At 50.3% G+C, this 27,768-nt stretch overlaps 12 protein-coding genes across 12 annotated transcripts; 5 read left to right on the top strand and 7 right to left on the bottom strand.

Moving 5' to 3' along the window:
• Positions 1 to 890: 890 nt before the first annotated feature.
• AUEXF2481DRAFT_218390 (carbohydrate-binding module family 18 protein) lies at positions 891 to 4,309 on the top strand. The gene is made up of 2 exons (XM_013488552.1): positions 891 to 3,342; positions 4,037 to 4,309. Exons 1-2 carry the CDS (start codon positions 1,311 to 1,313, stop codon positions 4,045 to 4,047), a joined length of 2,043 nt encoding a protein of 680 aa, XP_013344006.1. The 5' UTR covers positions 891 to 1,310; the 3' UTR covers positions 4,048 to 4,309.
• Positions 4,310 to 4,606: 297 nt separating this feature from the next.
• On the bottom strand, positions 4,607 to 4,975 carry AUEXF2481DRAFT_5035 (uncharacterized protein; the record flags this gene model as incomplete). The annotated part of the gene is made up of 2 exons (XM_013488290.1): positions 4,607 to 4,891; positions 4,955 to 4,975. 2 exons carry the CDS (start codon positions 4,973 to 4,975, stop codon positions 4,607 to 4,609), a joined length of 306 nt encoding a protein of 101 aa, XP_013343744.1.
• Positions 4,976 to 5,776: 801 nt separating this feature from the next.
• Positions 5,777 to 6,307, top strand: AUEXF2481DRAFT_5036 (uncharacterized protein; the record flags this gene model as incomplete). Its single annotated transcript, XM_013488291.1, has 2 exons — positions 5,777 to 5,884; positions 5,936 to 6,307. 2 exons carry the CDS (start codon positions 5,777 to 5,779, stop codon positions 6,305 to 6,307), a joined length of 480 nt encoding a protein of 159 aa, XP_013343745.1.
• A 682-nt stretch (positions 6,308 to 6,989) lies between these two features.
• Positions 6,990 to 8,192, bottom strand: AUEXF2481DRAFT_696946 (uncharacterized protein). The gene has a single exon (XM_013488553.1). It carries the CDS (start codon positions 7,982 to 7,984, stop codon positions 7,226 to 7,228), a length of 759 nt encoding a protein of 252 aa, XP_013344007.1. The 5' UTR covers positions 7,985 to 8,192; the 3' UTR covers positions 6,990 to 7,225.
• A 526-nt stretch (positions 8,193 to 8,718) lies between these two features.
• Positions 8,719 to 9,990, bottom strand: AUEXF2481DRAFT_218503 (uncharacterized protein). The gene has a single exon (XM_013488554.1). The coding sequence runs from the start codon at positions 9,823 to 9,825 to the stop codon at positions 8,839 to 8,841; it is 987 nt and encodes a 328-aa protein (XP_013344008.1). The 5' UTR covers positions 9,826 to 9,990; the 3' UTR covers positions 8,719 to 8,838.
• On the bottom strand, positions 9,907 to 10,821 carry AUEXF2481DRAFT_218522 (uncharacterized protein). Its single transcript, XM_013488555.1, has 2 exons — positions 10,182 to 10,821; positions 9,907 to 10,121 (listed from the first exon to the last, which is right to left on the bottom strand). The coding sequence occupies exons 1-2, from the start codon at positions 10,588 to 10,590 to the stop codon at positions 9,988 to 9,990; spliced, it is 543 nt and encodes a 180-aa protein (XP_013344009.1). The 5' UTR covers positions 10,591 to 10,821; the 3' UTR covers positions 9,907 to 9,987.
• An 894-nt stretch (positions 10,822 to 11,715) lies between these two features.
• AUEXF2481DRAFT_79856 (uncharacterized protein) lies at positions 11,716 to 13,653 on the bottom strand. Its single transcript, XM_013488485.1, has 2 exons — positions 13,029 to 13,653; positions 11,716 to 12,971 (listed from the first exon to the last, which is right to left on the bottom strand). Exons 1-2 carry the CDS (start codon positions 13,156 to 13,158, stop codon positions 11,920 to 11,922), a joined length of 1,182 nt encoding a protein of 393 aa, XP_013343939.1. The 5' UTR covers positions 13,159 to 13,653; the 3' UTR covers positions 11,716 to 11,919.
• Positions 13,654 to 16,258: 2,605 nt separating this feature from the next.
• On the top strand, positions 16,259 to 19,047 carry AUEXF2481DRAFT_29512 (uncharacterized protein; the record flags this gene model as incomplete). Its single annotated transcript, XM_013488349.1, has 2 exons — positions 16,259 to 16,429; positions 16,483 to 19,047. The coding sequence occupies 2 exons, from the start codon at positions 16,259 to 16,261 to the stop codon at positions 19,045 to 19,047; spliced, it is 2,736 nt and encodes a 911-aa protein (XP_013343803.1).
• Positions 19,048 to 19,752: 705 nt separating this feature from the next.
• AUEXF2481DRAFT_39989 (uncharacterized protein) lies at positions 19,753 to 21,222 on the top strand. The gene is made up of 2 exons (XM_013488416.1): positions 19,753 to 20,241; positions 20,312 to 21,222. Exons 1-2 carry the CDS (start codon positions 19,919 to 19,921, stop codon positions 20,976 to 20,978), a joined length of 990 nt encoding a protein of 329 aa, XP_013343870.1. The 5' UTR covers positions 19,753 to 19,918; the 3' UTR covers positions 20,979 to 21,222.
• A 660-nt stretch (positions 21,223 to 21,882) lies between these two features.
• AUEXF2481DRAFT_29514 (uncharacterized protein) lies at positions 21,883 to 23,510 on the top strand (the record flags this gene model as incomplete). The annotated part of the gene is made up of 4 exons (XM_013488350.1): positions 21,883 to 22,108; positions 22,163 to 22,509; positions 22,570 to 22,910; positions 22,967 to 23,510. The coding sequence occupies 4 exons, from the start codon at positions 21,883 to 21,885 to the stop codon at positions 23,508 to 23,510; spliced, it is 1,458 nt and encodes a 485-aa protein (XP_013343804.1).
• Positions 23,511 to 23,561: 51 nt separating this feature from the next.
• On the bottom strand, positions 23,562 to 25,937 carry AUEXF2481DRAFT_88861 (uncharacterized protein; the record flags this gene model as incomplete). Its single annotated transcript, XM_013488494.1, has 5 exons — positions 25,522 to 25,937; positions 24,664 to 25,454; positions 24,437 to 24,608; positions 23,993 to 24,388; positions 23,562 to 23,945 (listed from the first exon to the last, which is right to left on the bottom strand). The coding sequence occupies exons 1-5, from the start codon at positions 25,684 to 25,686 to the stop codon at positions 23,562 to 23,564; spliced, it is 1,908 nt and encodes a 635-aa protein (XP_013343948.1). The 5' UTR covers positions 25,687 to 25,937.
• Positions 25,938 to 26,243: 306 nt separating this feature from the next.
• On the bottom strand, positions 26,244 to 27,353 carry AUEXF2481DRAFT_47014 (glycoside hydrolase family 28 protein; the record flags this gene model as incomplete). The annotated part of the gene is made up of 2 exons (XM_013488443.1): positions 26,244 to 27,280; positions 27,311 to 27,353. The coding sequence occupies 2 exons, from the start codon at positions 27,351 to 27,353 to the stop codon at positions 26,244 to 26,246; spliced, it is 1,080 nt and encodes a 359-aa protein (XP_013343897.1).
• Between the last annotated feature and the right edge of the window lie 415 nt (positions 27,354 to 27,768).

A 27,768-nucleotide genomic window follows, 5' to 3' on the forward strand; every position in this document is an offset into this window, starting at 1 on the left:
TCATCAACAGCAACAACGCCGCAAGGATTGGCGGACGCAGCTGAACCATCCAGGTATTCAGTCACCAAATCTGGGGGAGCCTCAACTCGTGGTCTAGAAAGCGCTTTTTAAGTAGAGTTTTTAAGTTCAAGCCACCGTGACGGCTAAAACCCCTGGCTTCACCCTGAAACATGGTAGAGCTGACTTGAGGACCATAGAACTTTCATGCAGATCTGAAGACATGCTGCGGACGTATTTCTAGCAGGTCAATAGCGACCATACAATCATACTTCAACAAAGTGATCGATAGGTCTTTGCTCAGCATTCACACACATCGCCATTGTCATCGCTGCAGAAGCTGCGACTGTGCAGACGTTTTTCAGGAGCAGGAGGTGAGTTCACCGTTACGACAGATGTGTATCGATTGCAACTCACAACGCCCTGCATGCTCTTGAAAAAGAACAGAACATCATCGATCCCTGGCGCATGGCTATCGAATCTTTGTCTCCTGAAGAACGGCCAACGCAAAAGGGAGTTCTCGTATCCTGCATTCGGCGTTCTCGACCACCTTGCACTTTGGGACTTGTGTGGAGGATTTTCTGAGGATCTCCCGAGAGTGAGAAAATCATTGACGAGATTTGCCATTTGACTGACCGGTTCTTCTAGGCAACATCGCCATCTATTGTACCATTTTGGAGAATCGCCATCTCATGCGCGACTCGCTACTTTACTGACGCGAGTTTTGTGTTGGTGGAGAGAAGAAAGATTGACTTTGGTGCCTGAGCTACCACGACTCCGCGACCAATCAAGGCAGCTCCTGTCCCAATAGGGCGCTTGCTCGGCACGAAGCACAGACCTCAGGAGTGCCTTTTCGACTTCTCTCCTCCAACCTGCTGCGGTTCATCACTTCCACCTAGGCACTTCCGCCCCTCTTTTTGACAGTGGCGCCGCAATTTCAATCTCGAGGCCATACCGTTTTGGACCGTAACGTGATGCACAACGGTGAGTGGGCTGCGGTAGCCATGATCTCAAGCCGGTAGGTCAGAAGAGGCACGACTCGGTAATGGGGGAGATTTGGAGCCTACCTTTTATCAAGGGCCGTTTCCCTCTCATCTGCTTCTTCCTCTCTGCTATACATTCTTTTTCTATCACCATCTCGTGTTCGTGTTTTCGTTGCAGCCGGTTTCGGTTGTTATCCACTCTCCTTAAGCAAACTGTGTTTGCGTCCTCTCATTTCGGCCTTTGGCTGTATCACACTCATTCTTAACAATTACACGTTACACGGGTATAGATTCTGATCTCTACATATCGTCATTCTTATCGCTATCGATATGCGTGCATCATCCACAATCGCCAGTGCTGCAGCTGCAGTAGCTGCATTCTCGGGCGCAGCATCTGCTTTGACTGCCTCTGCAAAGACTAACGTCGTCACATACTGGGGTCAAGGTCCCAACCAAGGCAGTCTTCAAGATGTCTGCAAGAACCCCAATGTCGACATTGTCGCCATCGGATTCATCAATGTATTCCCTGACCAAGGAGCCGGTGGCTGGCCTGGTTCGAACTTCGGCAACGCTTGTGGTAGCGAGACTTACACATACAATGGCACAAAGACACAACTCTACTCGAACTGCCCCAACATTGGTACCGATATCGCCATTTGCCAGAAGGTTTACAATAAGAAGGTTCTCCTCTCCATTGGTGGTGGATACCCTACCAACTACTTCATCAAGAACGAAACAAGTGCTGTAAACTTTGCAAACTTCCTCTGGGGTACCTTTGGACCTGTCAAGAACGAATGGACCTCGACTGGTGGCCCTCGCCCCTTCGGCGATGCTGTTGTTGATGGCTTCGACTTTGATATTGAGAGCGAGCTCTCTTCCGCCCCTGTTGTCAACGGCAAGGCTCTCACCAACTACAAGACCAACGGCTACGCCAAGATGATCAGCACTTTCAAGAACACCCTGTACCCCCAGGACTCTGTCAAGCCTTACTACGTTTCTGGTGCACCCCAGTGCGTCGTTCCCGATGCCCACTTTGCTGGTGTCGTCGAGAACGCATGGTTCGATTTCCTCTTTGTACAGTACTACAACACTGCTGCTTGCTCTGCACGCCAGGCCATCACTTCTGGAACTTTCAAGGGCTACAACGACTGGACTGGCGTCAAGTCCTTGAACGCCGATGTTAAGATTCTCGTTGGTCTGCCTGGAAGCACTGCTGCTTCGAGCGATGCCAGCTACTACCTCACGCCTTCTGAGGTGAAGACTCTTGTAAGCAAGGTTTACAGCAACACCAGGTTCGGCGGTATCATGGTTTGGGAAGCTACTTACGCTGCAAACAACGTCATCTGCAACAGAAACTACCTTACCTGGATGAAGCAGATCCTCAATGCGCAGGCTGATGGTACTACTCTCAATACTGCCACCAACCCTTGCCCGGCTGCACCCATCTCCAAGGATGGTACTTGCGGTGGCTACAACGGATTCACCTGCGCCGGTTCTGCCTTCGGCTCATGCTGTTCCAAGTACGGATACTGTGGCTCTTCTGCTGATTACTGCAGCACTGCCAACTGTGATGCAACCTTCGGCAAGTGTGGTACTCAGGTCTCCAGCTCTTCCAAGGTCTCTTCTTCATCGAGCAAGAAGATCTCGTCAAGCTCGTCTAGCAAAAAAGTCACATCCAGCTCTTCCTACAAGGCTTCTTCCTCGACCAAGGCTTCTTCTTCCACCAAGGCCGCCGCCGTTGCCGGGAAGTTTGCTGCCGCTGACAACAACTCCACCCTCATTGCTGGCACTGCTCCCGCATCTGCTATCATTGCCCCTCTTGGTACTGGTCTCGCTGCCGCCGCTGGAACTGGCGGTCTGATCGGTACTGGTGCCCCCATTGTCGTTGCAGAGACCATCTATGGAACTGCCCCTGTTTCTGCCGCCAGAGTTACTCCTTCGGCTGGCTTCCCTCAGGTTGCTCCCTACGGCAACTCGACCTCTCCCAAGTTTGGTAACGCTGGTAGCAACGCCAACAATGCCAATGGTGCCGGTGCTGTGCAGATTGTCGACACTACAATTTTCGTCACTCGCACCATCTATCAGACTCAGGTCCAGCCTGTTACCCGCACTGACGCTCAAGGTTCCGAGACTACCGAGTACGTGACCGAGACCGTCATGGTCTACACCACTGTCGCACCTGTTGCAACTCAGATCGCCACTCCCAACAAAGCCAATGCTGGTAACGCCAACGCTGGCAACTCGAACACAGAAAACTCCAACGCCGGCAACTCGAACGCTGGAAACAGCAACTCAAACTCCGACTCATCCAACTCTGCTTCTTCAGACACCGTCGCCGACCAAACCGGTCAAACCTCCTCCGGCGACACCCTCCCCGCCGCTGCCAACGACGCCCGCTTCACGGCAGTCACCCAAACCATCTACACAACCACCTACGTAACAGCCACAATCCGCCAATCCGTAGTCACCTACACAACAGTCTTGCCCATCACCACAGTAATCAACTACGCACCCACAAACGCCGCAGCCGCAAACAGCATGTCCACCAGCACAACAACCATCAAGACGACAAAGACAACCACCGAAACCATCCGCGTCGCTGGCTCTGGCGCCGCAGCACCCTTTGCATTCAGCAACGCCACAGCCAACATTTTCGCCCCCAGTGGCACTGGTGTAGGAGGTGTTTACACAACCGTAGTTTTGCAAACCTCGTCTTCCATTGCAGAATCCTCAGCTTCTCCCGTCGTTATCCTAGAAACCCAGACTATTGTCGCTGTGGCCGAGGAAACTTCTACCGCTACTATCGCTATTGCTGTCGCTGCTGCTGGACCCACAGCTGGTACTGCTAGTAACAGTCGTGTTTATGGAGCTGTTTCTAATGGCACTGCGTTTGAGCGTTCGGCGTTGGAGATGGAGATGAAGAAGGTTGTTACTGGTGCTGCGGATAATGTTCATACGGATATTGGTCTGTGTGTGTTGGCGCTGTTCATTGGTGCTTTCTTTGTCATGTAAAGAAGGTGTATAGGAATATGAGGGGAGGGAAAGTTGTATATAAGGAAAAGTGTGATGTGATGTGATGGTCGCAGGTAGAAATCCTGCTGGTTTGGGATCTTTTTTTGACGACTTGCATTTCTTTTTCTTTTTGTTGATCTGATTCTTGGATATTACTTTTTTTATGCTTCGTCGGATGGAAGAGCGAGATGGTCTTGACTCTTACTTCTATTTCTTTTGTATAGTGGGTGAGCTTGATGCTTTATGGTGGAAAGATTCTTTTATTGTTCTTATGAAATGATGTTTATATCTCTGTTATCAATTCACGTCCCGATTTCACCTTCCTTTCAAGACTGTTCTTGTCTCCCTGTGTTGCCTTTGTATCGCAATGACGAGAACTTGACGGCGAGTGGTGGGAGTGTCTCAGTATTACAATTCGTTCGAGGTGTTGTAGTCAAGGTGACGCGGTTGAAGTGCTGCATGTCTCAGAAACGAAGCATGCGATTGGGGGGTCGACAGCAGTGAACAGTCATAGCATTTCTCATTGAAGACGCCGTAGGCAGCATTGCATATGTACAGATGTGACTCGTTCCAGCAATATGTATATTCCCCTCATCGTTTGTCGTTTCACTCGCCTACGAGCTACCAACAACCTTGCCGGCAAGGAAAGTAGGGGACTTGTCGGAGAAGTTCTTGACATCGCCCATGACGGTGCTGGTCTCGGCGGATTGCAGGGCCTTCTGGCAGCTCTCCTCGGTGTCCCATTCGAGGATGGCTTGGACACAGTATTCGGCGTCGGAGGGGAACTGGACGACGGACCAGCTCTTGAGACCGTATTGGTTCCAGCTCTTATAGGCGAGGGGCATGTGGGTGTTGAGGTAGTAGTCCATGTTGAAGTTGCTACCCTTGGGGTAGATGACCTGCATCGTTTGTTAGCTGCCGCTTCCCATGAGGATGGGGGAGAGGAAGTGAAGAGGCCGTACGGAGGAGCTTCCAGCGGGCATTATGGCGGTATCGAGTTGGTGATTGGTTAAGTTATGTGATTGGTGTCTTGTTTAGAAGCTGTACGAAGAAGGAGGAGACGAGGAGGAGGGCGAAGAAAGCGCAATTGAGTGTTCACCGACATGACTGATGATAGCAAAGTGGGGTGACGACGCGGGGTAATTGAAAGCTTACAAAGCTGCAAACTTCCGCCGAGATGGGTCACCCTGTCTGCAGATCCACCCATCCTTCAACCAGCTTCCATTCGTCCTTGCCTCACCATTCGCTCATACCCTCCAAGACTTACATACAGCTCTGCCAAAGCTATCATGTCTCCATCCGATGTTGCGGACAAGAAGGGTCCTGGTCGCTGATTATTACCCCTGCTCATCAAATTTGCTGGCCAGAATGTATCAAGGACGCCAGTGTTGCCGTCTCCTCCCATACCAAGCTATTTGCGGCCTCTCTTCAATACCTGGCGAGAGCAGTGCTAGAAAACGTCAAGGAGTCCAGAACTCATCAGGCAACTACCGTCATCTCCCGTAATTCCTTGCACGAGAGCCGAATGTGATGATGCTCTTGTTCTCAGCCACCGACGGACTATCAAAAGCTTGCGATCAAGATGTCGTACCAATTCTCCGGAGTCTACCCATCGACAGATACCACTCACACTATTACCGACGAGGAGGAGAAAGCCGTATTGTTCATGCTCCTGATGGTCTGCGTCGCCCTTTTGGGCATCTGCTCCATCGCCGGCGCTGTGGTGGCCACTTCCAAATACGGCTTCGTCAAGTCTGTCTATCGCCTTTTGCAGGATTCTCGGCATGATGATCCTGTCTGGCACCCTCGGTCTTCACACCACCTTGCTTCTCGGCTTGATTTTCACCGTCTGGTTCTACGCCGATGAGCTCGCTTCCTGGAAACTCCGCAAGGTAAATATCATCTTTATGAACGTCCACAACACATTACTAAGACAGACGTAGAAGCTGGAGCAGGTTGACCGCAGGATGCAGCTCAAGACTGGCGAAGGCATCCCTCAGCAGAAATCTGACAATTCTATCTCCACGTCCCTAAACATCGACAAATTCCTGGCTACCAAGGATTCTCGCTTCGATCTGTCTGACACGCCTTGGTCTGCCGTCAACATGAAAAGCCCTACTGCCAACGAAGACTATTCTGCTTCCACTTCCTCCAAATTCAAGAGCAAAGTCTGTGACGCTGTCATGACTCCTACAGAAAGCGTCTTCTCCCAGAAGTCTTCTCGTGCTGCTGGTAGCAACTGGTACTCTCCTCGTATTCAAACTGGAGGCGTTGTGTCTAACAAGACCAAAGCTTCTGCCACAGAAGACAAATAAGGTAATAGTCATGTCGTAGACCAGTACTGATCTCCTCATGGCTCTCTTGAGGAGGAATAGGCGACCGGGTCTCTGCAGCCGCCGCTTCTCTGATTGAACAAGTGAAGAAAGAGGTGCCCCGAGACTCCTAGACGAGCAAGGGACAAATAGCTCCAACGTGCAGTCAGACATGAGGTAACGAGAGCATCGACTGTAGAAAGCTCACAACACAGGTCACAGAGAAGACAAGCGAAACACCATAGAGTAGAAAGTCATTAAATTACAAATATAATGCATTTTCGCTCTCACACCGTCTCTAATTCTCAGTCTTCGTGAGCCTTGACTACCTCTTTTCGCCGCATTTTGTGTCTTCTCTTCTATCCATCTTCCACACCAGGACTCATACACTCAAGAGCCAATCGAAGAAGCAAAGTCTTGACCCCTCTAACGTCGTAGTAAAGGACATAGCCGACGATCAACCATGCTGTAGCGGTGGGATCACGGCAGAAGTGGACGCAGACAGCGAGGAGCATCATGCTTAGTATAGTTATTGTGAACTTGTGAGATGGACTTGAGACTCAAGTCTATTAGCTGACGGAACAAGCGTGGAACGAATGAAGACGCGTACCGTCGATTGGGTCGTGTTCGATTGAAAGAGTCGGGGGCGCTATGGAGCTTGTTGATCTTGTTGCTGATATGGAGAGACTGGTCGTGCAATTTTGGAAAGACCAAGATTTGGATTGATGGGGTTGACGATGTGATAGTGTGTGTGCTGGTCTTCGTTGTTCAATGGCGGAAGATGTTTGCCCAAACAAAAGCGAGATGAGTGTCTAGTCATCAAATCGCCAGAGGGTTGTAAGTTGCATGAACGATGCCGAACAAAGCCAGGCTATCTGTTCTATCACTTGAGTATCACCTTTGTAGACGGCCATGCTCCTTTTACAAGTCCTTGAGTATCTCTTGCAATACCTGTGTAATCTCATTCGCCATGCCCAACATCTGCTTCCTGCAAGACTCTCCTACCTGGTTCACCCTCGCTCCATTAGGAAGCCACAATCTTAACTCATCCTTCATTTCAATCTCGTCCAACCTCGATACCTTGTAAAGAAGCTTCAGTAGATGTGAGCAAATCCCCAGCTGTGCTGCTCTTGTGTCACAAAGATCGTTCGGACAAGGTGAATGAGGCAGTCGAGGCATGGATGTAATGAGCTCAGGCGTTTGCAACAGAGTCCGGCAATCTCGTCGCCACTCCTCGAACACCTGAGTAGTCGCCCGAGTGCAGATATGTCTTTGGTGCAAACGAAACTCTTCAATCTTACGTCTCTGTTCATCTTGCCAGAGCCTCTCACTTTCTCGCTGATATTCGTCATCACGAGTTGCTTGCGCCATACGATCTGCATCGAACCTCTGCTCAAAATGTCCACGACGGCTTTCCCGCCATTCTGCCTCTCTTTCTGCTGATATCTGAATGCGAGGCGGTTGAATATCTAGGAAGTTGGGGTGGCGTAGTCGTTGAGCTCGCCGGAATGTATTGAAGAGGATAAAGATTGTTGCTGCTACGCAGAAGGTGAGGAGATGGTTGAGAATGGCGGTGACAAGATGGCAGAAGCAGATGAAAAAAACGATGGACAAGAGTGCTTTGAGGATGGTGATATCGGTCTTGAGTGTATTTGGCATTTTGATATCAGGAAGCCGCATCCAAATGATGGTGTGTTGAAATATCTGTGAAGATGGCTGGCGGCGAACGGATGGTCCCTTGTGATGTGCAAGGCATGTGGTAAGAACCGGAAGGGTTTGAAGATCACGTCAAACTGAGTATCATGAGTGTGAGAGCGAGGTCAAATAGAAGGTGCGAGTGACTTTCAAGAGTACAGACAAGGCGACAGCACAAGAGAACTAAAGGAAAGAGCAAACTCGAAAACAAATGTTGTAATTCCAGATCAAACTCCTCTAAATCTCCACAAAACAGAAATATTGCGTGCAATCATCCTTTTCAATCAACTTGTTCGAGCATGACACCAATAAGCCTGATTCGAAACTTGACTTCCTCCGCTCCACGTTTAAGTCGGGAGCAACTCCAAGCATCAACGCTTCTGACGCTTCGGAGCTGCACCATCACTCTGATCGTAATCAGAGGCAGCCTTATAGTCGGCTGCAGATTCTCCTACGAAGAGAAAGAAAACCTTGTCTCTGCTCCCAGACGGAGAAGGGAGGAAGGGGTCCAATAGTGAATCTTTGTGGCAGCACACATGATTGTCCATTGACCTTGAGTTGGAAGTTCGCGGGGATGACCACGTGCCAGCGTGGGCCATGATCCTGAGTGTTCATGAACACGAATTTTCCACAAGTGTTCTCGGACATGTCGGGGAAGAGGTCACTATAAAGAGTTAGCATTTGCTCTAGACTTCGACACAACGTACTTATCCGAATCCTAACAAGGTGTACGACTTGATTTCACGGTGTTGGTAAGCGGCGTGGGCGTCGGTAGGGGGATATGTCAAAACGATCTGTCCTTTCTTGCAAATGCTACGAACGCGAGTAGAGCCGTGGAGTCAACTACGGGCCCAATGGGCGCTGACTGCTACGCTGAAGCTAGCAACCGCGTCCATGCCCGAGCAGAATGACCAAGGGCTCGAGAGGCTCGATGGGTGAACATCGTAAGTTCTCATCCCGAGCTTAGACATGGCAACGTCAGAGAGTGGCGGTATCGACGATGGTTGGTATCTTCTACGAGACGACTGAGCGGCAGCCAGTGCACTGTAGGGTGGAGTATGAGGTTTAGCACTTTGCGAGGCTTTCATGAGCTCTTGGTCGTTGTCATCGCAAGAAGATATCTGAGCTCGCCTTTTGGATACATCAGTCAGCACCAGCGACGAACCACGAGTTGCTGCAGAACAATCTTTCGCGGTCGACTCCAAGCTGTCTGAGGCGCTCACGCTGATCGTAGACAATCGCGAAACAATGTCTTGCTCGTTGCTCTCCTTCGAGCAATGGATGGCCAGAGCGCGCATCACATGGAACATCTGCTCGCTGACTTGAAACCCCTTCGGGTAGACACTCTGATTCAAGATACTGTAAGACTGACCCCATTCGCGCAGCGTTTTAGATGGACCACCCAGTATCTGCACAATCTGTCTGAGTTCGCTCGTCGTCAAATTCTTCCAAAACTGGGGATGCTTCTTGCAGCAGAAAAGAGTGATAGCGAAAGGTGTACTGAATCTTGGCCCGTACAGGCTAGCAATGCTTTTCAACTGAACAAGATCATTGATGGCGAAGGGCCTAGGGCTCCATGGCAGTCCAAAAGTCGAGCCAGGGTATGGAATTTCGCGATTGTAGGACATGATCACTCCTGGGAGTTGCTCCAGTAGTCCTCTGTTGCAAAGTTCGTTGAGCGGTACAGCCATGTAGTGCTGGCCCTTGACAACGCCGTGGACCAGGTACTCTTCGTGGAAACTGGGACCAAATTCATCCCCAAAGACTTGACTTAAGACAGCCACGTTAAAAGCTGGGTTACATTTGACCATCGCTTCGGCATCCATGATGGCAACATGAACGGTGTCAGTTTTGCGATATTCCCTCGTAGAAGTGGCGTAATTGAAGACAAAGTACGGCGATTGCGACCACGACGAAAATTCCGAGTAAGCTCACTCGCGTACTACCTCCGACATGCGATTGAGTGTTGGACAAGAAGGTTGAACGCGTCATGTGGTAGACTGATTCATGGCCAATACCGCGTAAGAAGGCATGAGGAATGACGGCTGAGACGGTATTGAGCCTGGCATCTTGACCAGAGCCTGCATACCACATGCGGAAGAGGTACTTGGGAACATTCTTACTAGCATCTATAAGCAGACTTGTCAGTCAAACTATCAGCCCCACGTAGGGAATGACTCACTCTGCAGCTTTGCTCTAAGTTCCGCGTCGTCATCGATGGTTTTCCCAGTACTCTTGGTTGGCTGTAGCTGAGGTTCGCTACTTTCAGATGGTACCTTGGCAGGTGTGGATAGGCGTGAAGAAGTCGCTGCTCTATTGGCAGGCTTAGCAGGCTTGGTTCGTTTAGAATCGCCAGCTTTGATGCTTCGTTTGCGAGGCTTGTAGACCTTGCTGGAAGGCTTCGAGGTACTCTCATCATTACTCCCCCTGCAGAATTTGAAGAAATTCATGGGGTTGGGAAAGGGAATGAACATGGGGTAGGGTCCCAACAAAATGGAGTGAGAAGTTGCCGCTGCTTTGCTGAGTGTCGAGCGAATCTGTAAATACAAGATACAGGCGCTCCATCGCCTTTTTTTTATAGACCAGTCCATACGGTGTTGACAGTGATAAGTCTCGTTCTAGTCCTACCAATTGTAGACGAACAGAGACAGGCGGCCGAGAGCATGTCTTTTGTCGTGTTAGTGTCTTAGATGTCGAGAGGCGTCCTACACGGCTGCATCAGTGCGCTCGAAAACCTCTATCCGAGAAAAACGCAAGAACTCGCTCAGACAACAATAGTTGATTCAACGCGATGTTGGTCGGTGTCCATGGCTTCGGCGAGATCGAGCGTGTGCTCAGCCTCGAAAGAGACATGCTGAGCAAAGTCTGGGTATAATCTTCCTTGAGGATGACCAACTACAGTGCATCGTCAAGCAGTGGTCGATTCAGAACTTCCTTGAACATATGCAAGGTATCCGCCGTGCCTGCCTCGTTCATCCTCAAGACAATGTGGAGGTAAACAATGTTTGGAGCGGATGCTCATTCAAATGAAAGCAATCAGATGATCATCAATCTCAGCCGTGGCTCTGTATGGATCCATGAGTCGTCTGTCGCTCAGTGGAACGCTTGAAAATATCAAGACTGTCGCTCCAAATTATCTGACTACAACAAGTGCGCATCAAAGAGAGGTCGAGAGGGTGTTTTTGGCGTACTTGCGTCTGGCGCACCGCGAAGTTCATCCGATCGTGGGTTTCTTGTCGCAGAGTTCTTGTGCTCGAGCGCAGAGAAAATAGAGAAAGACAAACATAGAGAAGTATAGTGGAATTGCGACAGTACATTGGAGCATGCGTCTGCTCTGTACAGGGACTTGCAGCGTGCTACCTACTCATCATGCTCCTTGAACGTGAATGTTTAATCGCGGACGCCATCGTGCGCCTCAGAATTTGCGACACGCACATCATCATGATGATGCTCGTCATTGTGATCATCTTCGCCGTCACTATCATTATCGTCAACATCATCATCATCGTCATCGTTATCATCGTCATTTTGCTCACGCTACTGACCGTCTGCCAACTCAAAGTGCAATACAAAAAGCTGTGCCTCTAATGCCAAAGGCTTGCTCACAGTGTTTGGTCGGTGTCGCAAAGATTTACCGGTCTGCGCTTGGAACCAAGTTGATGTAAAAAGGAGAAGGTGATAAAATTGTGAAAAGCTAAAATGTAACTCACAACTACCCCTGTGCCGATGAAAAACCATGAAACAAAATCCCGGAACCACTCGCGCTGTCAAAAATGCCCATCAAGGCAATGAATATTTTCGCTCCCAGCAAGACTGACCTTCGGACATTGTGATTTCAGAGCACAAACTCATTGTCTCCAAGCTCGTCATTGCTCTTGCTTACAATCCTGCCGTCGGTGTCGACTCGGTGACAGCAATGTTTACCTCTGTCTTCGACGTCCTTGAGCACCCTTCCAAGTAGGCGTTCGGATTAGACTTGCTTCCTGGAATGATCTCGAGTTGTTGCCATTGACACTCATAGAAGCCATTGCATCAGCGACAGAGCACTGGCCAGCTTCAGCCTTTGTGTTTGCCGCATTGTATCGAGCCTCATTTCCTCTGGCTCCTTTACCGTAGCAGAGGGTGTGGATTGAATGCATAAGGTATCGCACCTGGTTGTTGACTTCCCAACCCTTTGGATAGACTTCGTTGTAGTCCTCGCCTTGACCTCCAAACACGCTTCGAGAACCGCACCATTCTAGAGGGATTTCCTCCCAGCCACCAAGTATTCTGATGATAGTTTCAAGGTCAGCAGGATCAAGTTTTGCCCAGGACTCAGGACGCTTTTTGCAACAGAAGAGAACAATGGCGATCGGGAGGGAGAACGTATTACCATGTGGAAGAGCAATCTTCCTCAGTTGATGCAGCTCATCGATGTGGTATTCCTCGTCCTCGCCTGGTAGGGCGCGATACTCATCGACTTCGAACGGGTTCAAGTCTATGTTCAAGGCAGGTAGATGCTCTGTCAAGCCTAGGCGACATAGATCGCGGTAAGACACTGCCTTATAGAACTGTCCCTCAATCACACCATGAACAAGATACTCTTCCTCGTAGCCATAGCCATCCAGCTGCCCAAGAATCTTCCCCAGGGCAGGCACGTGAATTGCGATGTTGGACTTGGCCAATCCCTCGGTGTCAATAATGGCGACATGCACAGTATCAGCACTGGTACTTCGTTGACGAGCGTAGTAGAAGGCGAAGTATGGGGGATGGGACCACGAGGAGAACTCCGAGGCGACTTCGCGTACATTTTCAAGATGCAGAAGCGTGTTGTTCACGAGCGCTGAGCGTGTCATGTCGAAGATCGATTTATGACCGCGCGAAGAAGCGAAGGCGAGGGGTGTGATGGCTCTTGTGGTGTTCAACTTGGGACTACCACCCCAACGCGCATCCCACATGCGAAAGAGATATTTTGGAACGTTCTTGCCGGCCTCTGAGGGAAGCTTGATTAGCTTCGACACCGCTGAAGAGAACAATGTGCATCTCGTACCCTTCAACTTTGTCCTCAAAGCTTGATCGTTCTTGATAAGCTGCTGATTTGCTTGAACGATCGGCCAGTTGGTGTGAGCTTCGCCATAACTCTCGTTGTAATCGTCGCAGACGTCGTAGTGGTATGACATATGGATTTGTGATTGTTGAGAAGGAGAAGATTACAATTGTGTGTTACCTTGTCTACTTGGAGCGCAATGGCTTCCATGGTTTTAAGTCGCTGGTACAGCGTCCATTCAGTACGGTCAACTGACTATGGCTACTAGTTGCAAGTCTCATCCTTGCTCTACAGCCGTGTTCAAAGACACATCGACAACATGCAGCGCATGTTTCTGGTATGCTAGTGTCTCAGACAGTAGGAGGTGTCTTGTGTCAGCCATCACGAGCTATGATGACATAGATAGATGTGCAGGAATGCGTACAGATTTAGTGTCCATGGTCAGGATTCGAAATCCGAAACATCGAATAAAGAAATTCTCAGACAATACTACTTCGTGAAAGTGGAGAACAGTAAGACGATTTCGGATGAGCTGAACCTGACTTTGATCAACGCTGTCAGAGGCGGCCAAAAGAAGATCGGGCTTGTTCCGTAGAGTTAATACAGCAGTTTCCGACGATCGTTGTTGAGTCTGCCAATAAGAGATAGAGCAAGAAAGGTAGGCGCAATGGCCGCAAGTGGTAGATTTCGCCTGGCGTGAGTGGAGTTTTGCGATAAGCCGATAAGGTTTGAGTTGACAGTCTTGTGAATAATTCGGCCCGATGAGACATCAGAGTCTACAGTCAAGAGTCTTTGCCAGTCTTGAGACTATCTTGCTGACATGTTACAAAGCAAGACAATCACTGCCGGGCTATCTCACCTTTGTGTCTGATATAATGGTCTAACACACCATGAGTGGTGCCTGAAATGAGAAACAGACGACTCTGTCAATGCCGGTCTCGCATGTGGCACTGCCAATCAGACTGATACGAACTCATGTGCCGTTGAGGTACATCGACTTCATTCGATCTCCGGGAGGTAACCCCGCTCCTCAAGATCCAGGATATCTGTTGTTGAGCTCATGTGCGCCCAAAGGAAGGAGAGGACCCACATCCAGGACGCGTACCTGGAGAGGCTCGATATTGGGCGCTCCAAGTCTGGAGGTCGAGCCCACATTATACAGCCACGATGAGCAGGCTTTCTTGCTCCGGAGTGTGAGGTGTGTCTCGAAGTAGGTCTTTGTCCTAAAGTGATGGATGGCAAACAGCATTGGGTAAGATGCACTCGAACCGTTTGACCGGTTGTACTTGCCATGCATTGTATACGCGCTGTCGAGACTGCAGATCTGCACGCCATGCGGAGCTCAACTCTGAGATATCCTATTACTTGAACAAATTCGGCAGTGATGTACTGCTAGAGCAAAAAAGCCACTCGGCTACTCCACACTGAAGCCGTTTCAACAAACGTTTTGGGCGTAGTCTTAATAGACACGTTAAAAATGTGAGACCAATACTTGCTTGCGCTTTTTCACGATTACAAGACTTAATCTGACAATGGCTGGAGCCACAGGGTATGCGGCTCAGTACACGACAAGAAGCGAATGTGGCGGACGCGCGGAGGAATCTGAGCGAGGAAATGACGTTCTGGCTCGCCTTGGTTGGCCGCTTCGAGAGAAACGGCGTCGGAGTGATGGGTGAAAGATGAGATCATCATAGAGAATATACTGCGCTCGAGATCCAGTGGTTGCTAATTGACGAAAGATGCATGCTGCAAGCTCAGTAGATCACCGTAAAGATGTGAATTGCGCCTATCTTGTGGCTAGAACACCAGAGTCACCCTGAAGATGATGGCTAGGCTCTGACAGTTGACCGTCAAAAAGAGACATGTCTCTTAACATGCGGGCAGGACTTGCTGTGCGCGTAAGTATGGCCTCCGTGCAGGAAAGTGCCGTGAAGCTGTAGTGACGGATTATCCAAAAGACCCTGATACCGGTAACGGTTGTAACGCGTGGAAATCGGTGACGACTGTGGTTATCCTCCAAGCTGGACACAAACGGTGTGTGTTTTGTGGCCTCCGTGCAGGAAAGTGCCATGAAGCTGTAGCGGCGGATTGTCCAAAAGACCCTGGTATCGGTAACGGTTGTAACGCGTGGAAATCGGTGACGACTGTGGTTATCCTTCGAGCTGGACACGAACGGTGTGTGTTTTGTGGAAAGGGAAAGCTGTTGGAGGCTGGACGTTGGCGGTTTGGGAATTTGGGAGGCTTCAGTGGCACATTTGCGGGCAGCGTTTCTCACGCCTGATTCCAGGCGACACTTGTTCTCAACAGCGTCTGGCACTCCTCGCTTCACGACACCTTAAATCGGACAGCTGGATGACAGTCATCTGCTCAGATATGTATGAGCTAGTTTGTGAGATGAACGGGGATCTACAGCGGGCGAGATCCCAAACGTACATTGGCCATGTACGGGAGACATCTGTATTTGATCTCGTGGTCGAGTTTGGCAAGCAAGCTCTCAAGGGGCACGGACAGACAGATCAGCCGAAGAAAAGGCGGCTGCCGAGGCGGCCACGAGGTGATCTGCGAACACATGCAAAGGCAGCGAGCGCTACAGCGGACAGCTGATGAGAACGTCCATCGAGCATGGCATTCTGCGTCGCAAGCACCCCTTCCGTTGCTCGTTATCGACAACAATCCAACCTTCCGAGCGGCCTCACGGCACGGCGCGCTGTATGCAGACACGTTGTGCAAGCAATTAGAGACGAAAAGCTGAACACGAGCAGCCCACAAGCTGAGCTCAACTCCCAAATCTTACCCCTCAAGTCACCATTATGAATCCGTCTACCATGATTCCATCTCGAGACAGGAATGACCATAGTAAGTTCGGTGGGCAACACATTCCATCCAGCACCCATATGCACTATGATTATATCAAAGTCTGTCTGTGAAGACTTTCGTGTGCGCCGTTGCAACGACGCCCCGTAAGCGCCATCGACCGTTAAGCATATCGATAATTGCCGACTCAGCTATTGTACGTTTTGTTTTGGAAAGACATTCCCCTTTTCATGCTCAACGATCTTCATCTACAGGGTTTGCACCCTCCTTGATACTTGATGAATTCTATAAGTACATTCGACAATCCGTGTCTCAATGCTCTTTCCAGACCGCAACGATCTCGTCTACTAATCACAGCTTCGCCTTGTTCGCCCATCCGCTTGCGGATTCTAATACCTTTTGTTTATAATCTTTTCATAATGAGGTCCTTCGATTTCAGCGCTTCGGCGCTCAGCATTCTTGCTCTTGCATCATCCGCTTCGGCATTCTGGCGCATGCCCTGCCCTGGACGTATCTCTACTGAGCGTCTTGACCCTATTGTCGCCCCTGGTGGTGTCTCTGGTCACGTTCACACCATCTCTGGTTCCAACGTAAGTCTTTGATCTAGAATTTCGATCGAAATCACATCTGACAGCTTTTCTAGGGATTCAAAGCTGAGATGACCTATGCCGATGCACGTGGAGGTGCATGCTCTTCATGCCCTATCAAGCAAGATATGTCCAACTACTGGACACCTGCGCTTTACTACCAATCTGAGAACGGCACATTCATCAATGTCCCTCAATCCGGTGATGGCACCGGTGTCTACGGTGGTATGACAGTCTACTACTTGCAGAGAGGTGGTCCCAACAACGACAACCTTACTGCCTACCCTGAGGGCTTCCGCATGCTTGCAGGCGATCCCTTCAAGCGTGCCGCCACTAGTGACTTTGCTGGCCAGGCTGTCAGCTTTGTCTGCCTTGACTACAGCGGTACCTCTTCCTACACCAGTGGTCTGCCTAACAGAGCCTGCCCTGATGGTCTGCGCGCTCAGATCTTCTTCCCATCTTGCTGGGATGGTGTGAACCTTGACACAGCCGACCACAAGTCTCACATGGCTTACCCTACTAAGTACTCTTACGACAACGGCCCTTGCCCTGCATCGCACCCTGTTCATATGGTTTCCATCTTCTACGAGGTCATTTGGTCGACTGGTGGTTTTGACTGGTGGAATGGCACCAACCAACCTTTCGTCTTCGCTCAAGGTGACGCTACTGGGTACGGATTCCACGGTGATTTCCTCAACGGCTGGGACGTCGACGTTCTCCAGAAGGCCACTGATACTTGCAACAACGACTCTGGTCTTATCCAAGATTGCCCTGTCTTCGAGTTCTTCAGCAACGCCGAGTCCCAGGCTTGCGTCATTGCTCCTACTGTCAACGAGGTCATCACTGGAGAGTTAGACGCCCTTCCAGGCTGCAATGCCGTCACTCACGGTCCTGACAGAGCTCCCTACTCTATGACCGGCTGCACTGACACTGGCAAGCTTGGTGCCGCTCCTGTCTACTACCAAAACGTAACTGGCTGGGACTACGTTGGTTGCGCTCCTGACTCTGTCAGCAGCCGCACTTTGTCCAATTCGAGCTACATGTCCAGCTCTATGACCGTGGAGTCATGTCTGTCTTTCTGCAAGAACAAGGGCCTCAACTACGCCGGTCTTGAATACTCCACTCAGTGCTACTGTGGCAGCTCCCTTCCTGACAGTCTCGCTCCCACTCCTGGTGTTCTTGGTAACTGCTTCTCTCCTTGCGCTGGTAACTCTTCCGAGTACTGCGGTGGTTCGAACCGTCTGAGCATTTACTACACATCTGCAAACTTGGCATCGTCCACCATCTCATGCCCCTCAGGCAATGGTCAGAACTTCACCACGCCCAACAACGCTACATTCAGCATCAACTGTGGTGGTGACTCCAACGGCAAGGACCTCAAGATGGCTTATGTCAACAACGGCATCCAAGAGTGTGTCAAGACATGCAGTACCACTACCGGTTGCGTTGCAGTCTCGCTCTCTGGATCCGCATGCTACATGAAGAGCACTGTCGGTACCACAAGAACCTCCTCGGGTGTTCAGTTTGCTCAGCTCGTGTCCGCTGGCTCTGTTGTTGCTTCTTCGTCGTCGTCGTCTTCTTCTCCTTCTTCTTCTGCCACTACTTCTTCGATCAAGTCTTCCTCGATCAGCTCGTCTGCTGCTGCCTCTTCATCCACCAAGTCCTCATCAATCAGCTCATCCACTGCTTCTTCTTCGATCAAGTCCTCATCCACCAGCTCATCTGCTGTTGCTTCTTCCACCATGGCTTCATCTACCAGCTCTTCTGCTTCGGCCACGAGCTCATCTCCCAGCTTAGCTACCAACTCTGCCGGGTCTGTTTACAGCCTCTTCTACTCCTCTGACTCTGGTCAGGGATCTTTCACCAACACCCAGGCATCCAGCTCCTACACTGAATGTATGACTGCTTGTGACACCAACTCCAAGTGCACTGCATTCACCTATGTTGGTGGTAAGAACGGTGCTGGCTCCGGTACTTGCTGGCTCAAGACCCAGATGGGTAACTCCGTCTCCGCTGGTAGCAACGTTCTCACTGGTTCCCGTGTCAGTCTTGGTGTCAAGGCTGGTTCCTCGTCATCATCTTCTGCCATCTCTTCCGCTTCTGGCTTTGTCACCGCTTCTGGTACCAGTGCCAAGTCCGCTGCTTCAAGCACCTCGAGCAGCACGACACCTACCGCCACTAGCACTGCTGCTGTCTGTCCTGGATCAAACAACACCATCTTCACTGATACAAGCTCCGGCGTCCAGTTCCTGATTGAGTGCGGTATCGATCACGCTGGCGGCGATCTCTCGATGGTCTACGTCAAGGATTTCGCTGGCTGTATCGCAACCTGTGCCCAGACCACTGGCTGTGTTGATGTTTCTCTCTCCGGAACTGCCTGCTACATGAAGAAGTCTGTCGGCTCTGTTGTCAACTCCAGCGGTGTCAAGGGTGCCAAGCTCATCGTCAACGATGCTAACATCCTGGTCCAAAAGAAGTTTGCTTCCACAGCCAAGTCTTCTTCCACAACAAAGTCTTCCAGCACTAGCACCAGCACTGTCGCAAGCACAAGCAGCAAGAAGACCTCCACTCTTTCAACTGTCGCCGCACCCAAGACTACCACCTCTACCAAGCGCAAGTAAACAGTCCGTGGCTTTTACCTCTGCTTCTTCCCTTATACTACATAATGAACATGGCAGGGCCATCCATCCTTTCCAGAAAGAGGAGGACAAAAAGCAAGAACTATCGGGCTCACTGAAAACAAAACCCAACAAAAACACGATAGAAGAATGACTATCTAATGAAGGGACGAAGATCTTGATGATCTAGAGAGCTCTGGGCAGTGCCCTCTCCTCTCGACTATTTTCTTGTTCATATACAACAGGTTGTATGTACATAATCGTTTTACATTGTCTCTAGCGGACAATCTTTACTATAATCAATAATATTTCACTGAAAAACTCCTTTCGTCACAATGGGTATCTTTGTCTTGTGATGGTTCAAGAAATCAAAAATCGCATCGAGTGATCCTTGTTTGTTCTTGGTAGGATAGAACGGGGTCGCGTCGAGGCCTTGGTGTTTCTAGGTGTCAATTTATGACATCCCTCGACCCGCTACTCTTCTTAGCTACCTAAGTAGCGATTGAGCTTATCTTTCTAGCCAAGCACAATCAAGCATCAGGGCACGCATGCAGATCGGCGCGTCACATTTGGCTGCTTTGGGAAGGTCATTGGCCAGACCACTTATTTTGACACGCGGAATAGTGCATGAGCAACGAGTCCGTCCGCCTCGGTTAAGCACAGGGTCCAACTCAAAAAACATTCCTGATATTGCCTGTTGTCACACGCGTAATTCATGCAAAGCAAAACAAGGTCGTGGGAAGCAGAGCGAGTAGGCGAGCTCCTATGACCATATCTGCGACGTAGAACAGATTATAAAGACGAGAGCTTAACCCTGTGCATGAGAACTCTGGACAACCATCAATAATCTTCTTCTTCAGCATACTTGACCAGCATGCCTCACCTTCGCACCCTGACCGCAGTGCTCGGCGCAGCTCTCCCAGTGGCTAACGCTTGGGGCTCACTGGGCCACGAGACTGTGGCCTTCATCGCGCAAGACCGCATAGCTGCGCATACGGTAGCCTGGGCTCAGAGTGTCCTGAGCAACACCAGCACTTCCTACCTGGCGGGCATTGCCACATGGGCTGATACCTATCGCTACACTGCCGCTGGAACTTTCAGCGCCCCGTTCCATTTCATCGACGCAGAGGATAGTCCACCGTCGTCGTGTAGTGTGGACTACGACCGTGATTGTGGAGCAAAGGGCTGTGTTGTAAGGTAGGTTTGCGAGACTTCTCTCTTGCCTGATTCTGGTGATTAACGTTTCCCTTTTGCTCCTTCTGTTTAGTGCCATTGCAAACTACACTCAACGCGTCGTTTCTACCACCCTGAGTGACACCGAGGTCAATCACGCGCTCCGTTTCCTTGTCCACCTTATCGGCGACATTCACCAGCCTCTGCACGACGAAGCTCTCGAGGTTGGTGGCAATGACATCGACGTCACTTTTGCCGGGGCCTCGACAAATCTGCACCACATCTGGGACACAGAGATTCCCGAGAAGTTTGTCGGTGGTTACGCTCTTTCTGATGCCAAAACCTGGGCCAAAACTCTCAACACTGCCGTCCAGAGCGGTATCTACGCTTCTCAGGCCGCAAGCTGGACCAAGGGCATAGACGTCACTGATCCAGTCACGACGACCCTCGGTTGGGCTTCCGAGGCGAACGCATATGTCTGTTCCACCGTCATACCCAAGGGCCAAGCTGCGGTTGAGGATGTCGACCTTAGCGGAGCTTACTACAACTCGGCCATCTCGGTTGTCGAGCTTCAGATCGCCAGGGCTGGTGTAAGACTGGCCGTCTACTTGGACGCTGTCGCGAAGAACCAGAAGGTGCTCACCAAACGCCTCATCCAGGACGACGTGGACATGAGCGGAGCCGATCTACTGCCCGCCCCTAGACCATTGAGCAAGGCTAAATTGGTGCGCGAGGCCGTTGGATATGGATGTAAGCACTAAATCAAAGGCTGCAGAATGATCTTGGTGACTGTGAAAAACTTGCTCCGAGCGTTGCACGAATTATTAGATGGTGACCTTGAGATTGAGAGTTTGGCGACGGTTAGGGGTATCAGATAGTTGGCGGAAGATAGGCGCTTGTGATTGGGCGGTTGATTTGGTCAATGTCAAGTCTTGTTGTTTAGTCCGGCCTCCCCGCGTACGAACATGGTCACACTTTAGCTGTCTTGATGCACCAGAATTTCCCGACTTGCAGCGATGTCGCTGAAAGACTTCATTCCATTGACTCTCTGTTGGATTTGTCAACACGAGACATGATTGTGTCTTTGTACAGCTCGTCGTTATCCTACTTCATTTGTTGAGAAAGATGATGTAACGATATTTTGCAGATGGGGACAAGATAGGGAAAGAGCAACTGCGGGCAAGTTCTGGGGTGATAGGCCAAGCGTGTGATTTCCTATCTTGTCGGTCTCAGCATAATTTTACATAAACATGCATAAATTTGCATAGATACACATCTGTCGCCGGCTTGTCTCGCGTCACTTCCGCGGCTCTGCATCTTTGCCATCCTGCACTTGTCCAAAATGCACCATTTCCCACCGACTTCGCCGAAGTTGGGGCTTAGTTTTGTTTAGAACGAGCATGCCTACTCACTATTGGCTTGGCCAAGGTATTTTGCCTGCAAGACAGACGGGTATAGGTCGTCGGCCTTTCCTATCTTCTGCAATCAGTGGTTGAGGGCGTATCATGCCTGCTTCTGCTTCGAGCGACTCTGTTACCTATCTCCAGCTCTTATCACATTCCAGGATGATTTGGAGTCATACCCCAACACTGCTTCGAGCATATCATGGATGTACCAACCATCGCGTCAGCGTTGACCTTTTTCACATTTGATTAATATACGACTATGTCTTTCGAGCAGAAAAGTGGCTTCCAAGCCAATGCAGCATTGGATGAGAAGACTGACTCGTCCATTGGCGAGGTTCAGGATCTAGGCTATGATGCAGAGGCCGAGAAAAAGGTGCTACGGAAGTTTGATAGATTCCTGCTACCTCCTATCGCCGTCATTCTTCTGGTCGCATATCTTGATAGATCAAATCTGGGAAACGCCAAAGTGTTCGGCTTCGAAGATGGTGAGTTGAGCGTAATGGTATGGGCGTCTGACCCAAATGCTAATCTGCTTCCAGGTATCGGTCTGGTTGGAAACCAGTTCAACACGATTTCTACCCTCTTTTATCCTTTCTATGTTCTGTTTGAAGTTCCTTGGACAATGGCTGTGAAACGCTTTGGAGCCAACCATGTTCTCGGTATTGCTATGATCGCTTGGTCTGTCATCACTCTATGCACAGGCTTCATCCAGAACTACTCGCAAGCAATCGCTGTCAGAGTGTTGCTCGGAGCCTTCGAAGCTGGGCTTGTACCCTCGATAGTGTTCATCATCAGTACCATCTGGGAGAGGGAAAGACAGAGCAAGAGAGTCGCCATTATATATGGTATGAATTGCCTTTCGGGGGCGATAGGCGGGCTCATTGCCGTAAGTGATAGGCTTCACTTAGGCTTCAGGAGACGATAGAGTATCAGCTAACGATTGTAGTACGGTATCGAGAGTATGGGCGACCGCAATGGGCTTGAATCCTGGCGATGGTTGTTCATTGTTGAAGGAGCTATTTCTGTTGTCTTATGCTGCATCTGCTGGTGTCTACTACCAAAGAATGCTGAGACTGCATGGTTCTTGAACGCAGACGAGAAGGCCATTATGGTTGCCAGAAAGCAGAGAAATCTTGTCACAAGAGGCACCGAGGAGTTTTCTTGGTCACACGTTCGCGTTGCCTTCACTGACCCGATCATTTACATCGCCTCGGCAAGCTTCTTCTCGGCATCCATCGCTCTGTTTGGGTTTGGAACCTTCTTACCGACTATCATCAAGGGTCTCGGGTGAGTCATTGGTCATACCTCAAAGGCTGACATCTAGTACTAAACTATACAAACAGATTTACCTCGTTGCAAGCAAATTATATGACCATCCCAGTCTACCTCTTCGCCACTCTCACGCTTGTCACTGCTACATTCGCCTCCGATCGCATCAAGAAAAGAGCATCTGTTCTAGTCGTCTTGCCAGTCGCACCCATAATCGGATACATCATTGCATGTGGCACAGCAAGTCATGCGGCCGGATACTTCGCAATGTTCCTCTGCGGTGGTGGCATCTACAGCTACAACTGCATTATCCTGACATGGATCTCCACCAACATCAGCCCGGACTACAAGCGTAGTATGGCTATGCCATTTTTCGTCTCGTTGGCCAACATCTCAGGTGTCGTATCTAGTCAGATTTATCCTAGCACCGACGGTCCAAGGTATCTAATGGGTAATGCTGTCAGCGCTGGTATGGAGACACTTGCGCTGTGCGGTGTAGTAGCTGTGTGGTGGACTTTGAGGCGTAGAAACATGGAGAAAGAGAAGCTGAGAGCAGAAGGTGTAGAAGACAACGGCAAGATTGGTGACCAAGCTTTAGACTTTGTGTACAATCTTTAAAGACATGTCCGTGTGACATACTATAGTTTTTTGCTGACAAAGAAACCACATTCACGTACTCGGTGAAGCAGTCTCGATCCTCGGCTGCACTCTCTCCCTATCCTTAAACCTACAACAGCTCTCCTGACACAAACACGTCTTAGGCAAATTGCGCCAATAAGCATCCGAATAATCTACCGTAATCTCCTGACCAGCCTCAATACCCCTACTCACCAAGATAATCCTCTGCGTACCCAACCACACGAATCTCTGAAACTGCGAGTTGGGGCGGCAAGAGTGGTTAACGAAACGAGTGTAGTTTCCTTCTCGGCCTTGGTAGATTTGGTAGCGTTGTTCTGCTTCTGCTTGCATGACGTCCATGCCTTCGAGACCTTTTGTAATGAGGCCTGTAAATTCGCCGATTGCGACACCACGTTCGAAGGGCTGTGGTGGGCACTGTTAGCATGTGATAATACATGTATTGGGAGGCTTCCGAAGCTTACACAACATGCTAGTAACCCGTTATTGCGTCCGTTCTTGGTGCGGAAGATCTGAACAGGTGCAATTGGTAACTGATCGCTTCCAAAGAGGTTCGGGAAACAACAACAAGTGCTTTCTGTCACATCTTCCGATTGTTTCTCTCCGCAGACGGTACAGATGTGAGCTGCTTGATGTGAGTGTACGGTGATTTGGCGTGGATCGTCCGCTCCGAAAGCGTATGAATCCACGATGGATGAGTCCATATGGGTAAAGCTAAAGTTCGGGTCGTATTGTAGGTAGGTTTGTTTCAAGGATACCGGGTCGTCGTGGTCCGAGACTACCCAGTCGTGTGGATGCCCAGTATAGACACGGGGGGATGTGTCACCGACGATCGTTAGCATATCTCGCCAGTGCGGATGCTGTGATAGTCAGCGTCTTTTCGGAAGTTATGGGGTTGTGTCACATACCAGTGTGTCCGCGGCCACCTCAAATCTAGTCCTTGTCCGCCTAAGGATAGCCATTGACTCGGGATCAAACCCAATGCGGTATTTGCAGAATCTGTAGATGCCCATGCCTGCAAAAACTAGACATACCCAGCCACCATGGTCTTTGATCTCTTTGTATCCGCGCCAAATAGCCCTAGAGAATCGAGTGATCAGTGATCGTTGTTAATCAAGGTAGACGGGATACTCACATCTTGTTTCGTATCTCTTTCTCGCTCCAGCCAATTTCAGAACATGCTTGCGCGAGTGCCTTCATTCTCGCTTTAGTGGCTGATAGTTGAGGATTATCCTTAGCAATCTCCTGCACCTGGCGATCAAAATGCTCAATCCATGAAGCCTGGACTACGACTTCAAGTGCTCGCGAGCAGCGACTGGCTTGGCTGATCTTTCGACACAACAAGTTCATGCGGCTGAAAGTTCGGTCCGGTGCTGTGGCCGGTGGTACTTGTACAGCCGTCGGCTGGTCTTCTTGTGCCATGTCCGTGATGAGAGATCGATGGGTCTGGAATCCGGTTGTTCGCCATTCGCTAGAGACGACACTTATGTCGAAGCTCATGCTACTAAACACCTGCTCCCAGATCCCTACAATCAATTTATTGAGCGTGGAAGGTCGCAATGCTGGTTCATCTCGCGCTGTTCGTCTCTGCGGTTTCTCCCGGACATCTGTCTGAAGCCGACGTACAGGTGCTTGCTCACTATCACCGACCTCAGGAGACATGCTCTGATGCGCTGATCCAGTCGGTCGTTGTAGCCTTAGTCCTCCAGTGATTTTTCGACGTTTCGATGTTTCCGAATCCGAGTCATTATTCATAGCACGTCGTGACCGACTACTCCGTCTAGGCACATATTCCCCAGAAGGCACAGCCTCATGCCCTGCTCTAGCCTGCGACTCCTGTATCCTCTCGACAGAAGACTCAAGATGTGTTTCTGCAGCCACAGAACTCCGCGCACTCTCAATCAGCGGCGAAATGTCAAAACTGCCCTATTCCCCACCAAGAACGTCAGCAATCAATAAAACATAACCGACGCCGCAGCTTGGAGCGATTTACAAAGTCAATAGACGACGAAACATCACCATCGATATAGCCTTTCAGGTCGAGCTTGCACACGGCCGGTGGTGTGTGCCCTGACGCGCTAACCGTCGCGATTTGCTGCACGATCGCTCTGGCAATGTGAGCCGACAGTTTGTCCAGCGCACTCGTGTCGCCGTTCATTGTGGGATCGTGGCTCTCTTATATGGGAAGAACGACATTGAAGATATTGTACTGTAGAATGCTGCTCTGAGTTGCGGTGGAAGGTGACGTGTAAGATTCCAAGTAGTCCGCATCATTTGCAAGTGCACTCACCGACCGCGTTGGCTTGGCGGCTTTGATTTGTTGTCCTGGTCAACGGTTTTTCTCTGTCGCAAATCCATGCAAATACGATTGGTAGGTGGCTTTAAATCGCTCCCATTGTACGATTGGGCCGGTTATAGAGTTATAGGGAGATGACTTTCCGGAGCCACGCTCGGCACTTCAAGGCTACTCCGCTAAAGCGGCTACGCGTGCATGTGAAAGCACTCATAACTTATGCACAAAGTGAACAAATCAGCAAGAGGTACGAAAGTGGGGGAAACAAAACTTCGTCGAAAACATTCGCTCAGTCAAGATTTAAGATGATTATGTATTGACAATAGGAAAGATTGAACAGAAAATGGTTCATATTCCTTCAGCTGCCACCAACTCGTCCTCTGGTCACGTTCTAGTGTGTTTATTATCGAATGTCAAGACATTTAGCAGCTGGCACCAGAGCCGCTGGGAATACCTGAGCACTTGCTGGACTTCTTGCCACCGGAGATGCTGTTACCAGACCACTTCCAGTTGGAGCAAGCGCCAGAAGCGCAGAGAATGTAGGTGTTGGTACCAGAGCTGGTGACGCCGACAGTGTTCTTCTCCATAACGAGACCAGTGATTGGGACACCGTTGGTGGGCTTGCCGGTGGGAGAGCCGTTCTCGTAATCCTGCTCAATAACAACACCGTACTTGGAGATGCCGGAGAGAGTGTTGCCAGAGTAAGTGACGTCGGAGACCTTACCAGTGGCGCCGTAGACAGTCTTGATGCGGAGACCGTTCTGGGAGTTGGTGACCTTGTTGTTCAGAAACTTGACGCCGGAGACAGTGTTGTCATCACGACCGCCAACGGAACCAATGGAGAGACCGTGACCGCCAGTGCAGGTAGAGCCTGAAACAGTGATGTCGGATCCGGAGTTGATGGCAACACAGTCATCCTGGTTGTGGATGTTAGCACCGGTGATGGTGATGCCGCTCGAGCTACCAATGTCGAAGGCATCGGTGTTGTGGCCCTTGTTCTCGCCGTCACCAGCAGAGTTGTCAACGGTAACGCCAGAAATAGTAAGCTGCTGAGCGTCGTTGACCGAGAAAACCTGAACGGGAGAGTTCTTGATCTTGATGTTTTGGATCTTGGAGTTGGTCATCTTGTGGGCGTAGAAGAACTTGGGCTTGGTCTTGCCGCCGTTAGTGCCCTTGCCGTCCCACCATCTGCTGCCCTGGCCGTCAATGACGGAACCGGAAGCACCGATGACGGTGATCTTGTCGCCCGAAACGGAGACGAGAGGACCCTTCCACTCCTTGTAGCCAAAGGTGGTAGTACCCTCGAAGGTGACAGTGGTACCAGCCTTGAGGTTGGTCAGGTCAAGAGTGGTACCGGCGGGGACAACGGCGTCCTTGATGATGATGCTGGAGCAGGACTTCTTCTGCTTGAGGGCGTTGGAAGCTGCGGAGGAACCAGAGAAGGTACAGCTGCCACGCTCTTGGAGAGTGGGAGCAGCATAGGCTGCACCGCTCAGAAGAGCGGCAATGGCGATGCCGGAGAATTGAACCATGATTGCTTTTCTTGAAAATATTGTTAAGGAAGTAAAGAGTGTAAGACGAGGCCGGCTCGAGAGTTGGAATGTGAGAATAAAGAGTGTGGATGATGAGAGACAAATCGATTCTGGTAGGAGGACGGCAGTACTTATACCGTTGTTGGTACCTTTCTCAATGGATGGCGCAAGGGTCCGATCGAATTCAGGTGCCGATTTCCTACATCTTGCGGATACCAGGAGACAAGCGAGGCATGTTGGGACTACTCATGTGTCACTGCACCATTCTGCATACAAGGAAGCATCAATATAGACCTCTTATTACGCCAGGAAGCACTCTACAGTGATTTCAGGACTCAAGTGTCGCCGCGATGAGGCTCGAGATTGATGTCGGAGAGCCCGGGAGAGGACTTTGGCGGACGCTTGGATCAAGAAG

The sequence above is a fragment of the Aureobasidium subglaciale genome (genome assembly GCF_000721755.1).
Source record: "Aureobasidium subglaciale EXF-2481 unplaced genomic scaffold scaffold_10, whole genome shotgun sequence".
NCBI classification, from domain to species: Eukaryota; Fungi; Ascomycota; class Dothideomycetes; order Dothideales; family Saccotheciaceae; genus Aureobasidium; species Aureobasidium subglaciale.